Source organism: Nelumbo nucifera, chromosome 4 (genome assembly GCF_055504915.1).
Source record: "Nelumbo nucifera cultivar China Antique chromosome 4, China Antique-T2T, whole genome shotgun sequence".
Classification (NCBI taxonomy): domain Eukaryota; kingdom Viridiplantae; phylum Streptophyta; class Magnoliopsida; order Proteales; family Nelumbonaceae; genus Nelumbo; species Nelumbo nucifera.
In genome coordinates, this window is record NC_142652.1 from 67,098,333 (window position 1) to 67,112,196 (window position 13,864).

Below are 13,864 nucleotides of genomic sequence, written 5' to 3' on the forward strand. Positions count from 1 at the left end.
AGCTTGGTCCTCCACCTCGAATGACAAGTTGGCGATGTTGCTCTTGGCCTTGTCTAGTTGGTGCGTCAAGTTAGTCAATGCATTGAGGAATCGTCGACAATCACCTTGAGCCTCCAGTTGAGCACCCTCCAATTGAGACCAAAGGGACTCAATTTCAGTTGTCATTTTTGTGGTGTTCTGCTCCAAAGAGAGGGTGTGGTCATACAGAGCCCGACCCATGCAATTCACCTACAAGAAAGAACAATTACTAAAAGATATATACATAAGCAAGCTTACGAAGTATGGCAACACTTAATGATAGCGCATCCTAGATCATCATTGCTCCAAGGTCGGAATGCCCCATTGGTTGTAATACCTCACGCCCTCAGGAAGAAGGATATCGCTGCTCACTTTGAAGGCAATGCAAGGTTCCCTTATCTGGTCTGCAATAATCACATTCTAGTTCGGGAGGTAGACAGGGCCACATGAACTAGACCCTTTAGGGACAAAACCAAGATATATATATATGTATGTGTGTGTGTATGTGTATGTGTGTGTGCGTGTGTGTGTCCCCCAATTGAGCGAACTCATCTAGCATGGTAACGGGGTCGACGAACGCTGGATCAGCGTTCTCGTTGTCAATTTCCACCACATCGGGCTCCCTTTTCGACGACCTCCTCTTCATTCTGCAGCTAGAATGGATGTCATGCTCGATGTATCTATCAAAAGAAAGGAGGAGATTTTCAGATCAAGAAAGCAAACTCAGACCGTCCTAAACAAGCATCGGTCGGCCAAAGATTCATCAGCCAGGGATTGCCGAGCTACGAGAAATTTGACCTTGACCTCCAGCACCTCGTTGAACTCAATCTCCGACACCCTCCTTGGTTTAGTTCTCTAAGTGGTATCCATGGGCCATCCATTCTCATGGGACAAGAAGAAGTACCTCAACTTCCAATTCGCTACCTTAGAGGGGAACCCACCCAGGAGTTTGTAACCAGGCTGGTAGATCAAGTAAAAGCAGTATGGTTCTCAGGCCATCTTCTTTATTTAACAGAGCCCCATAAAAATATCGATGTTCAGTTCAAAACCGAGGTGGTAGCAGATGGAGATCATCCTCACAATAGTTCGAATAGAGTTTGAGTGAAGATTCCCTAAGGAGATATCGTAATATGAAAGCACCACAACAAATAAAGGGTGAAGTTGGAAGCGAAGTCCAACGATCAACACCTCCTTGAAGACACAGACTTCAATTCGCTCATGGCTCCAAGGGTGCTGACCTTCACTGGACTAGATATAGCCAAAGGTATTGGGAATTTGGAAGGTCGTCACTAAGCCAATAATTTCATCCCCACTCAGTTCGCTAGGTCCAAACTTTGAACCAGTCCTTGGATGTTGAAAGGTTGAGGTCCCTCTCTAGGACCCTCATCACCCTTGAGCTGAGGTCCCCACCTTGTCTTGAACGGCTTGGTAATACTCTCCAACCCACAAGACATAACTTAAAGACAAAGGGAAAGACTCACCAAACGATGGGAAAATGAATAACAACTTTGCCTCAATAATGACCGACCTCGTCCATCTACTCTCGAGCTCTTCCACCTCTCATTCCATAGCCCTTTAGAAAATTCCAACACAGTTCAAATGGGACACGAGCAATCAACAGATGAGATACACTACATCCACCAGACCACAAGGGAGCATGCCATTTCAATTTTTGAGAGCTGTGAGCTCCGAGAAGCTCATGGCTAGCTCAAAGAAATGGAGTCACCACCCATTTTTTAGAGGAAATGGGCCCTTGTTTTTAGATTCAAAAGTCAATTTACTCGCTTTGATAGTGACTTTACTCTCCATAGGAATGGCACCGAATCAAGAGATTCTAAATTTGGAAGGATTGGGAGAGGGAAGGTGTTAGGCACCCCTCTTCAAGCTACTCTAGCAGCCCAATATAGGAGTTGTTTAGACTCAATTTCTAACAAAACACCATAGAAAATAGTTGCTTAGAGCTCCTAAAATCAGGCAAAAATGCTCACAACTTCACATAGAATTGATTTAAGGTGATGTTATTGGGTCTTACGTACTGATTTCCCTAAGACCCTTGCCTCTCTACCTCTTTTTCTCAATCTGGAGGAAACTAGGAATGCAAGTTTCCCATGGTTTTGGGGTTTTAAGCAACCCAAAAATAAACTAAGAACAAAGATTACAAATTCATGTTCAAATGTTAAAATGAGAGACTTACCTCTCGAGTACAATCTTGACAGGAGTTTTCCAGCAGTCAAACTGAACAAGAGAGTATTTAGATGAACTCGAAAGAGGTTTGAAACTATTGAGTGCTTGGAGATTTCATGCAAATTTCAAGTCTAAAACACAATAGAATGAATTTGGAATTTTAGGTTCAAATGCTTAGGAGTTTTCTCGCGAACAAGGCACCTATGGAAGTTGGGAATGCTTTTTGTATCTCTCATTTGTTTTTTATCTCTCTTTCTTCATCCCCCTTCCCCCTTGAGCTTGAATTGGATCAGTATTTATAGAGAAATTGAGGGGGGACAGGTCTGAATTCGTCCAGTTACAGTGCTTGGAATTCAACAGAAGTTTTTCACATAAATAGGCAAAGATTCTTTAAAGAAACAAATGCCCAACAAAGCTTTCCTATTTGGTGAAACATTTTCTTTGATTTGGAAGTGATTTTCATGGGTTTTGTACATCTAATGGGAGCTTGGGGCGTTTTTTTCATGGCAGTCACGTAATTGGGGCTATCAGTGGTAGAAAATGTAAATTTAATAAAGTTTTAAAACTGGTTTTGTCTTTTCTTAGTTTTAAGTGGGGATATCCTTCGGATTTTAGGCTTTATGGGTCTATTAGACTCAATTTCAGTAGTCCAAGTGTTTGAACAGGTAAAGAATTGGTCTGACATCAGCCATTACACTTTTGAGGTTTCAAATTAGGACAAACAAAGTGGTAAATTCGATCTGGTACGTCAAAACGGGTGAATCAAGTCGTAAAATTTGATGTGCTAGGATTTTTTTGGTCTCTAAACACAGTGGTGAGGTCTAATTGGCCAAATATGGTCAGGATGTTGGAGATCTATGGCTGATAAGTTTGACCTAATGGGATTTACTGAAATATAATCTATGTTTGATGAAGGGTCAAACGAGCGAATTTTGGGATGAAATTTGGTGGGTATGCACTTTTGAACATCCTAAACCTGAAGGTTTAGTTTGGGTCAATGGTTTATTAGTTAACGAAATAGTTTAAAATGGAACCACACTATTTTAATCGTCAAATGGAGGAATTTGGTCATAAAATTTGACGTGATGGGGTTTTTTGGGTCTTTAAACATAGTGGTGAGGTCTGATCAGTCAAATGAAGATAGGATGGTGGATGATAAGCTCTAATCGATGAAATTTATTGAAATATGATCTAAGCTTGATAGTGGGTCAAACGGTGGAGTTTTAGAATGAAATTTGGCAGATAGGCACGGATTAAGGTGAGGAGTCAAATGGATTGTTCTAATCTAAAAGAAAAATGGTTAATCTAGGCTTTCTAAATCAGGGCTATCGGAATAGAATTTTGGCGCTTTCATAATTTATAGTTCCTAAATCTGTAGGCCATATTTAATTAGATGTCGATATTAATATCGAGGTTTTAATTTGTCCTGTAGATTATGTCAAAAGAGGAATTTTTGGCTTTATAAAGTCTCAATTTGATTTGATTGTAATTCCAATTTTGGGCTCTAAAAGGAGGGTACGAAGAGGTAGGGTGAAGGGACCAATCAAAAATTGAGTGTTGACAAGAGCGAATTCAAAATTTGAATTCATGCACTTGATTCAAAGTTCAAATTTACCGCACGCACTAAAGCACCCTTTAGACCGAACCAGGCAAATGGGTTGAGCTGATAGCAAACCGACCAAACCAGTCATTCCGAGCCAAAGATCCATGACAAACTACTCCCTTCACCGAACCAACCTCGACTCGGGAGTGGGGGCAATTGATGGTGGTTAATTTGACCCTCTAGTGACATTGCGACACGTGGCACCACAAACTGTCAAATGACATCTGAATGCCATGTAAGCATCAACCTTAAGAGTACTTCGAACACATCGCACCCATCTCGGCCTCCTCGACCCCACCTCGGCAGGACGACCTTTGGACAGCTTGGATAGTGTCAAGTCAGTGTAAAAGGTAACCTGCCTCCGCTGACCTAGCCGAGATCAAGTTGGCGACCTGTACGACATGGCAGGCGACTTCATGAGCGGGCTATCGTCTCCAACTCCTTTGGGCTCACATCACCATGTCAACGGAACTTACTCTCATCTTGCCTGCTTTGGGGGCAACTGGATAAGCATTAACGCTTTACGTGGAGTCCGCTTTCGAGTGTAAAACAACCTCCGAATCAGATGGGCCAGTTATCTCGGACGCGCTACATAAAGTCTACAACAAGTTGGGTGTATATAAAGGCATCCCATTCCTCAAGAAAGGTACGTGCAATTTAGCATTCGCAACTCTCTTGCTTTCTAGGTCTCTAAATACACCTTGCCAACTTAAGCATCGGAGTGCCCGCCCAGGGTAAAGCAGCCCGAACACTTTGACTTCTCTCTTTGTAGGTTGACCAGGCGACCTCATCAGTTCGGCATCCGAGTTGTCTACCAATAGGGAGCACCATATCACATATCATCAATTACTACAAATGATTAATAAAATTAAATTTATTAAAAAACATTTGTTCATATTAATTTAACAATATTATTTTCTATAAATCAACATTAAATGAAAAATACAATTATTAAAATTTTAAATATTAACAATAACGTTGAATACTTTTAGTTAATTAACAACAAATTTTGATTATTAATTTATCAATTAATTAATAGTGTGTGTGTGTATATAGTTAATCAATCTCTGAACACAGGTTGACTCCTCCCCATAACTCTTTACACACCTCTTCCCTAGATGGGATGGTTTTTAATTCCTACTGGTTTCTAATAAAATGGGCAAAGATAAAATTTTGCAATTCATTATAAGACCATGGTTTTTAACCGCCTTTGACTCGGACGGTTGGACTGTTTGGCCCAGGAACCATCTAGGTAACCAGTTCCATTTTACCCGAAACCCAGTCCCTAGCCAAAAACTGTTGAATTGGTCAACGACCCGTTGATCTGAGCAATCAAACTATCGACCCATTCAATGGTTTTTGGTCTTTTTTATTTTAATTATTTTTTTATGTTTTGTCGTAACAGGTCATCCATTCGAACTAGATGATCCAACCGTCAACCCGGAAACCGGTGGCTAGAACAGTTCAAATTTTAGGTCATTTTTCAAAACATTGTATAGGATGATTTTTGATAAATGTACCCTCCCATCATCTCAATTGGGCCTCTATATGCCAAGGGAACATCCTCAATTGATAAAATATTTCCATACATCTAGATCCCTAATCCCCTCATACTGATATATTCCCCTCTTCAAATCTATCATCTAATGAAATACTTAGGTTGTCTTTGATATCATTTTTATTTCTACCTGAAATATTTTGGGTTGATCAATATAAATTGGCATACAATTATCATTTGAGGCTATTTATGATTGAAATAGGCATACCTAAAAGTGCATGTGTATGAGAGGCTATTTTTAGAAACATCAAATTGGTGTTTCTTGGTCTAGGGGTGAAGTCTAATTATTCTAACTGAAATAACTCTCACATGTGATGTAGCAACTCTCTCACCAATTTGTAGTGATCAAGTCAAAACTCTTTAGGTAGAAACAACAATGGCACCAAGCACAACCTTAGTGTTTCAAACTCCCCTCCTTCAACCAAATTTTTCTTGACTTTAACTTCCACATATATATGTTCATCTCTTTGAAATCATGTTTCATATTCTTTATGAAGGCTGATGAATTCTTCAAAAATCATAACAACATATAGAATTCTCATATTTCAAAATGGGAAATTGAAAATGATAAATAGATTTAAATCATAATAAAGGGAAGAGTGCACAATAAATGCATAGAATTAAGGGTAGATTCAAGCGAAATCGAGTCAAATATGTAGCTATTCAAGCTTAGCTTGCTAAAAAACTATGAGGCTTAAGCTTGAGGTCGAGATTGATTCGATCTAGAGATTTGAGTTTGAATTTGGTTCAATACAAAATCTCATAACTTCAAGCTTGACTCAGCTCGAGCTTGATTATAAGCAAAACGTTCTATAAAAATAATATATATATATATATATATGAAAAAAAATATTTTTTTTTTATTTTGCATATAAAAATTAATTATCGTTATATATAATATTTTTATATATTCATATCCACCCGTACTTGGAATTGAATGACGAAATCAATAGATTTAAATCAAAATAAAAGGGAAGGGTGTAAAATACATGCAGCCTATATTGAAGAAAAAGTTTAAGTTTCTACTATTTACACACTACACTTGTAACTTAATTTCTGCGTAGGAATTAGGATTAGGATCCCATGACAGTACAAACCTCTCCCTCTCTCCCTCTCTCCCTCTAGGATGATCCTACTGATGAAGTTTTTTCATATGGACAAATTACTTGACCAGAGGTACTGAGAGCACATGGGGTCGTGTGCTAGCATTTTCAATTTGGATGGAGATGGCTGAAGTTGCCGTCTGCCCCCCTCTTCCGGCCGGCATATTACTACTCAATACAGTTGGGTTGGAGTTTTCATGTAATAACCATATACAATACACCTAATCTTATCTTCTTGGACAAGATGCCACTGCATCTGCATCACCATAATACCATCAAATCATATCATCATATGATCATATGCATCAAGGCTCACTGGTCGATGATCTTTCCTTTCTTTTTTTTTTTTTTGGTATTTTATATATTTATATGTAGCACTTGTATGTTGGTTGTATCGTCTCCTGGTCCCACATACATCAAGCCCCACCGAGGTCAAAGATGTCATAAGTGGAGCTCTCGAGTCTCATCTCATCCAGTCATCCCCTAACCCCAACCCCTCCTGCTCCACTAATTAATATTGTGTTGCCCTGGCCCAAGAATCAACATCAGGAAAATGATATCAACCATACGATCTATCACCATCGCATTCACAACTGATGACCAATCAAGCATCGATGAGTGGCCTCAGGTGATCCACGCTTAAATATTAATAATAAATAAAAACCCAATTTCTTATTTGGCGTCAGATTGTCCTGTGCTGAGTTGCTGCAGGCATCGGGCATCCGTTCCCATTTCTCATTTCTATTCCTCTCTCAAGTCTCATGAATCCGTCCTACTCCTCTCATCTTTCATCATCATCAATCACTACTTTATTCAATGTCCCAATTCCCAAAATCATTCGAGTACGTGAGAGTTCAAAGCAAGGATTCCATATTTCCATTCCAGTCTTCTTGACCATAGCCACTAAGTCTTTAAGTGATTACGTACGTGTCCTTGACAGCATAATCACCACCGTCCGTCCTAGGGCATTCGCATCAACGGCTCATCAAGCGACGACTAGCCAATAAATCAACGGCTGATGATGGAATGAATACGTAACAACAATCAATCGACCACTTCTACGTAGTTGATGTTGATGATGAGTTGAGTATGTATTTGATTATTGAATTGAAAGCAATTTAGTGGGTGGGGACATGAGCATGGGACCCAATGTCGTTGTCCATCGGATAAGCGCGCGATTCTCGTGGCGTACAAGTGGCCAGGCCACGTGTTACAACCATTAAGGTGGTGGGTCCCATTTGACTTGACCTTTTCTTTGGAGTTTGGAGGAGTTGTTGGCTTGATTCCTTTTCTTTTATCTCAAACTCTCAACTCTCAAGCCGGGCTTTTGTCGTTTTGCGAGGGAAGGAAGGATGAAGAATGAAAGGGAACAGCTTACAGCTGGACCTGGTGAGCCTCGGAAGCCGAGCCGTCCAGCTCCAGGCTCCAGCCTTCAGCCTTAATTTAGAGAAGCCCGCACATACAGCTCACATTAGAGGAATTGCGTATGATTCAGAACTCAGAAATTTCCACAATATTTATTATAAATTAGTTAGTTAGTAGTAGTACTGAAGATGGAAGAAGAGAGAGAGGGCAGAGAGGCAGTCTGCCTGCCAGAGACAGAGAGAGAGAGTGGGGATTGGAGAGGGGGAGAGAAATCCAAATCCACCATCCACACCGGCGGGAGCCCAAATTACTTTTACTTGTGTTTTGGCAACTGGGCCACGAACCACGATGGAAGCACCCACCGGCCAACTGCCACCATATAAGCCGAGCCCCGACCCAAATAGCGCCCCAATAAGACAATAATTGAATGGACACATGGGAGACAGTACAAAAATTCTAGAGCCAATGAGAATGAAACACGATGACACACCCCCCGGCCTCCCCCATTTATTGAGAGTGAGCACTAAAGCAATCGGCACTGTGCAGTCGTGTTCCATTCCCAAATCCCAAATCCCAAACCAGTCAAGTCCCACTTGATGATCAATGAACTTGTAACTCATAAAGAAGATAGGGGTATTTTGGGAAATCAGAAATATAGAAATTGAGTATATATGAATGATTCCTGTTGCCCACGTCTCTTTGCTCTCTACTCAAAGTCCCCTACCCTTATCATCTTCTATCCTCCTCAATTGCAAGAGCTTAGCATTACTGCACATACCCAATAGCCCAATTCCAATAATTCACTTCACAAACACAACCCCACCTTTTGGGTTTTGGCCGTTTGGCCTCCTCCTTCCTTCTAAGAGGAAGAAGAAAAAAGGAATCCACATCTCTCTCTCTCTCTCTCTCTCTCTCTCTGTTCTCTTCCTCACTGATCACTTGATTATTTCCTTGTCTTTCTTCGTAATTATTCTTGAATGAGCAAATGGCCTCTGATGAAACTATGACCATCCATTATTCATCTATGCACGAAGACGAGGATGATGTCGATTACTGCATCGATGAGGATGATCAGCAGGACGCCCATCATCTTCATCATCATCCCTCCACTTTATCCAGGCTTTCCATGTGTACTTCCAGCAGCCTCTACGATATTGACGACGAAGACGCTGCAACGTACATGTCGCGTTTGTCCATCGAAGACTCCGACGACGGAGACGACGCCGACGAGGAATTATCCGATGACAAAGAGGGTAAGGGCGTCTCCGATGTGTCTTCCGACTCCGACAAGGACCCCACTTGCTTCTCTCTCCCGGGAACACCGCCCAGGAGGAGAATTCGACGGGGGAGTCTGAGTCTAGCTGACATTCGTGTGAAGAAGTACTCCAGCGAGAACGAAGCTGAGAAGGACAGCCTCCACCGAAACACCATAAAGAAGAAGCCGAACTCTTCCAGAAGGAGAATAACCAGGGAAAGATGGCTGGAGAGAGCTTGGGAGGAGAAGAAGAAGTACAACAACCACAGCAAGGCGGTGGCGGATGAGGATGTGACGATGTTGATGATGATGATGGAGAACAGCAACAACAATCAAAGTGGTGATCAAAGCGAGTGTGTGGTGATAACCAGGCCAAAAGGAGGGAGAAGGTCACTGTGTATGGACTTGGAGGAAGTTAAGGCTTGCAGGGATCTTGGGTTTGAGTTGGAACACGAGCGGATGTTGGAATTTCCAGGTCGTATTTCGATTTCAGGATCCACCATGGATACTAGCAGCGGTAGCAATTCGCCAATCGCCAATTGGAGAATCTCCAGTCCCGGTCAGTTAATTTCAAAAACTATATATGACATTAATTTCTCATCATTCCACTACTTAATTAATAAACAAAACGAATCCTTTCTTTGTCTTTCTCTCTCCCTCTTCATCTTTTATTTAACCTGATTTACAACTTACACAAAACAAATGGCTTTTCAGAAACCAAAAAGAAAAAAAAAAAAAATGCTGGAGCATTCAGGGGCTTTGGTGGGATTCTTTACAAAATTAAACTAGTCATGTAATGTAACAATTTCTGATATTTTCCATTTTGTTTTCCTTTATTAGTTATATTCTTGGAGTTCTAGGTTTCAGTCGTAATTAAGATATTCTGATCCATTGGCCCTGTGCCCTTAACTTGGAACAGAGAGAGAGAGAGAGAGAGAGAGAGAGAGAGAGAGAGAGGTGGGGGAACAAAAAGTGAGACCATACACATGCAGAGAGACTGGAACCTTTGGGGACATAGGCATGTTCACTGGGGGCAATAACAGACCTCATCCCAAAGGGAGGACAGTGACGCTGAATGATGATGAATAAAAGGGGATAGAGTTGTCATCTGCATTTTTTTTTTTTCGTCACTGTTATTTCTGAATTCAACAAAGAAAAAAGTAAAAAAAAAAAAGGAAAAAATCTTGTCTAATTTGATGGCACGTGGGACATTCTTTGGGTAACCGACCTCCATGGATGGAATGAATGAGATAGCCAACCCCCATTTTATATTCCCTTTCCACTCCCCGTCGTCACCCACAGTGAGCTTCATCCGTAAGTAGTGGCAACTGATTTTTGAGAATTTCTTTTTCCTAAAAAAAAAAAAAAAAATTGTGGAGATAATTTACAGCAGGCCCATGAAACTTATTTTGGGGGCCCATGATTAAATTTCAAAGAAAAAGAAGGAAACCATCTGCTCTACTGGTGCATTGCCATGGGATTGGTTAATGAGATCTCCATTCCAAGTTTGAATTTTTGGACCCCAACCAAAAGGCAAAAGTAGAGTGAATAGCATTGATCATCATAAATCATGAATCATGATCATCACCTGACTCGGACTAATGATCAGTGAGCTAAGCCCAACTTGGCTTGACTAAACACTTAAACAGGGATTCTGGTTATATAGAAAGTAATTATTTTATTGAATTGTTTGTAATTTTCTGGTATTGACAGATGATTATTTTTGTTCTCTTTTTTCAGGAGATGACCCACGAGACGTTAAAGCTCGGCTCAAGGTATGGGCACAAGCAGTAGCACTAGCATCTGCTGCTTCTCGTGTCGTCAACTAACCGATAACGTTTGAGTTGGATTAGCGATTCCGATTCCATTCCTTTTTTGATCACCATCCGGATTATATCGGATAGACACCCATAGACATATACTGATAGACATTAGAGGGATTTCCAATTCCTTAATTGTTATTTCTCAGAAAACGCAATAGATTTAGAAATAAAATTTTGTCTTCCTGGTGTTAATTAAGAGTGTTTTTTGATGAGGAGCGTCTGTCCGTTTTTCCAAGCATCTCTTCCGTCCCCTGTAAATCCTGTAATGTAAAACTGTAGATATAATCAATCACCCTCCATGGCTGACGAGTGACGACTGAGACTGAAAGATCGGGTTGGGTGGCTGTATGTTTGTATCACCATCGCCACTTGTGTGGTTTATCAGAGTCTCGTGTTAGAGTTACAGTCACAGAGAGCCAGCAGAGAGTGAGATTTCTTTTTCTTATTTAATTTATTTTTGTTTATAATTGATTGGTATTGTAAGTAAATTTTAATTTCCATGTTTTCAAAGGTGGGATTGATGTATGGACTGAAATGCTTAATTTGAGGTCCGATGAGCTTTATTACACAAGATAAAGACAGCTTTCATGGCTGATGTTGACAAGCTTACACTGCTTAATTTGTAACAAATAATTCACATGTAAATGTGAATATGTGATCACAATTCACAATCATATAAAAGTATAAAAACTAAGATATATACATGCCTACCGAAATTCTATTCTAATATAAATGGAAAAATCTATTCTTCACTGGAAGAACTTTCACCAATCAAAGCATCGCATGAATTTTGATGATTGATCACCTCTTTATTTATATATTGTCTTAAATTATCCCTATTGTGTCTGGTTAAATGTTAACGGAAAAAACAAAATGTCGAATTTGCTCTCTATTATTACTCAAAATTTTAAAATAAAATCCAAGTAATGAAAATTTTTAAAAATAGAAAGATCACTGCTTTTTCTCCATTTTCCATTTTCCATTTCCATCTCCATTTTCCGTCTTTGTCTCCACTTTCATCCTCTTTGTCATCTCCCTCACCTAAATCGAGACGGCATCCAATTGCGAGATTAGATGCTAAAGCCCTCCATCCTTTCTCTCTCTCTCTCTCAAGTCTGAACTGTTCATGAATTGATTCCGGTAGACTTCGTTTTCTGTTGTTTTAGGTAAGATAAGAGGATTAGTGGAAAGAGGATAGAGATGGTGGAATGCTAGAGATATTGAAATTAAATAAAGACTAAAAGACTCGTAAAGTTGTATAAGGCTATAAACCTCTTTAAAACCCTACTATCTTCCTTTCTTCGCTGGAATGCTGATAGCTTTCTATCATTAATTGGAGATGGAAAACAGAAACGAAGAAGACCTCGACTTTATTTTGGGCGAGATGACGTTCGCCGAATTCCCAACGTGCATGATAACTCATAACCATTCATATCTCCTCCATCAACATCATCACCGCAACAATTCATCCGTAATTGCAATCCAAACCCTTAACTGTCTTATCTCTCGAGTCGACCTTTGATCGTCTCAATCCTTCCACCGCCGATTTCAGTAAATTGTCAAAGTCGAAAGGTTGTAACCAGCTCTGAGTTTCCGCTAATGGTCCCCAACGTCAAGCCTGTAACCAGCTAAAATATTTCTTAAGGGTTGCAGGTTTTTGTCGTCTTACTCATCTGCTTCCATAAATGATCTAAATATCAACACGAGCCAATACACCGGTAGGGCATATTGGCCTGTGTCGGTGCTTTTTTTTTATGTTTTACTTTTTTTTTCAAAATTGGTTCAAAAGTACCATTTTAAGGCCCGATTACCCTCTAAACCAATGGCTGACCCAATATAACCCCTATAGGGGCGTATCGGGAAGCCAACGGCACAATACGTATCGACCAATACGGGTCGATACGTGTCAATACTTTAAACCTTGATTGAGACTAAAGACCACTGGTTCAACTATAAAAGGGCATCTTATGGTAAAATCATCTTAACCAAACCAAAAGGAGCATTTTTTACCATAAAAGGGTAAATTAGGGATTTTCAAAAAATATAAATCTTGAGATGTCACATATGATGGAATGTTAACGGTAAGGGAGGTTTTAGGCAATTATCAGAAAAAATAGGGGTGGTGCAAGACAATAGTTAAACAGTGAGAGTAAAGTTGGTCAATTAGCTAAACCATAAGGGTAGTTTAAGTAATTTACCCTTTTTTTGATAAACATGGTATTGATCACCTCCTTTAATATATTAGTAGATTGGCTCTAACTTTTTCGATATCATGTCTTTCCAGTATAATTGTCCAAGATAGGGGTGAGCAAGAAAAACCGAAAAAAAAAACCGATGAAACCAAACCAAAAATTCTAGTTAACCAAACCAATCATTTTGATTCCAATTAACCAATATGGAAAAATGATAGTTAACCAATATAACATATGCATCTATATATTATAAATGAATATATATAGATAGATAGATATATTCTACATTATAAATAAATATTTATAATATATAATGTATTATTTATGATTTATAATATAATATTTTATATGTATTATATAATATTATGAAAATCAAAAAACTGATCAACCATACCGTTCGATTCCGTTTCAAATTCAATTATTGATTTTCCAAAAAACGGTACCACCAGTTCAGTTTAGAAAAAGGCAACCAAACTGTCAGCACCCCTAGTCCAAGCCATATCCTAATTATATGGGATGATCCACATAAAATCCATCTCAACACTCCATTATTTAATCCTTTATTACTATTTCGAACCTAACCCTTCTATCCCCTTTGAACTTGCAAAAAATCAATTCTTACGAGTGTTGTAGATGATCTTAAATGCATGCAACCAAAACCGGTTTAGTTTAATATCTCTCATTTTATCAGCTATTGTTAGAGCCAATCCTTTTATTTTTTAACCCTACCCTTTATAGTTTTTACACTCATCTATCTCAAACG

General features: G+C 39.5%; 1 protein-coding gene across 1 annotated transcript; it reads left to right on the plus strand.

The window, feature by feature from the left end:
* Positions 1–8,021: 8,021 nt before the first annotated feature.
* Positions 8,022–11,504, plus strand: LOC104585588 (uncharacterized). The gene is made up of 2 exons (XM_010242522.3): positions 8,022–9,645; positions 10,827–11,504. The coding sequence occupies exons 1-2, from the start codon at positions 8,817–8,819 to the stop codon at positions 10,913–10,915; spliced, it is 918 nt and encodes a 305-aa protein (XP_010240824.1). The 5' UTR covers positions 8,022–8,816; the 3' UTR covers positions 10,916–11,504.
* Positions 11,505–13,864: the final 2,360 nt, after the last annotated feature.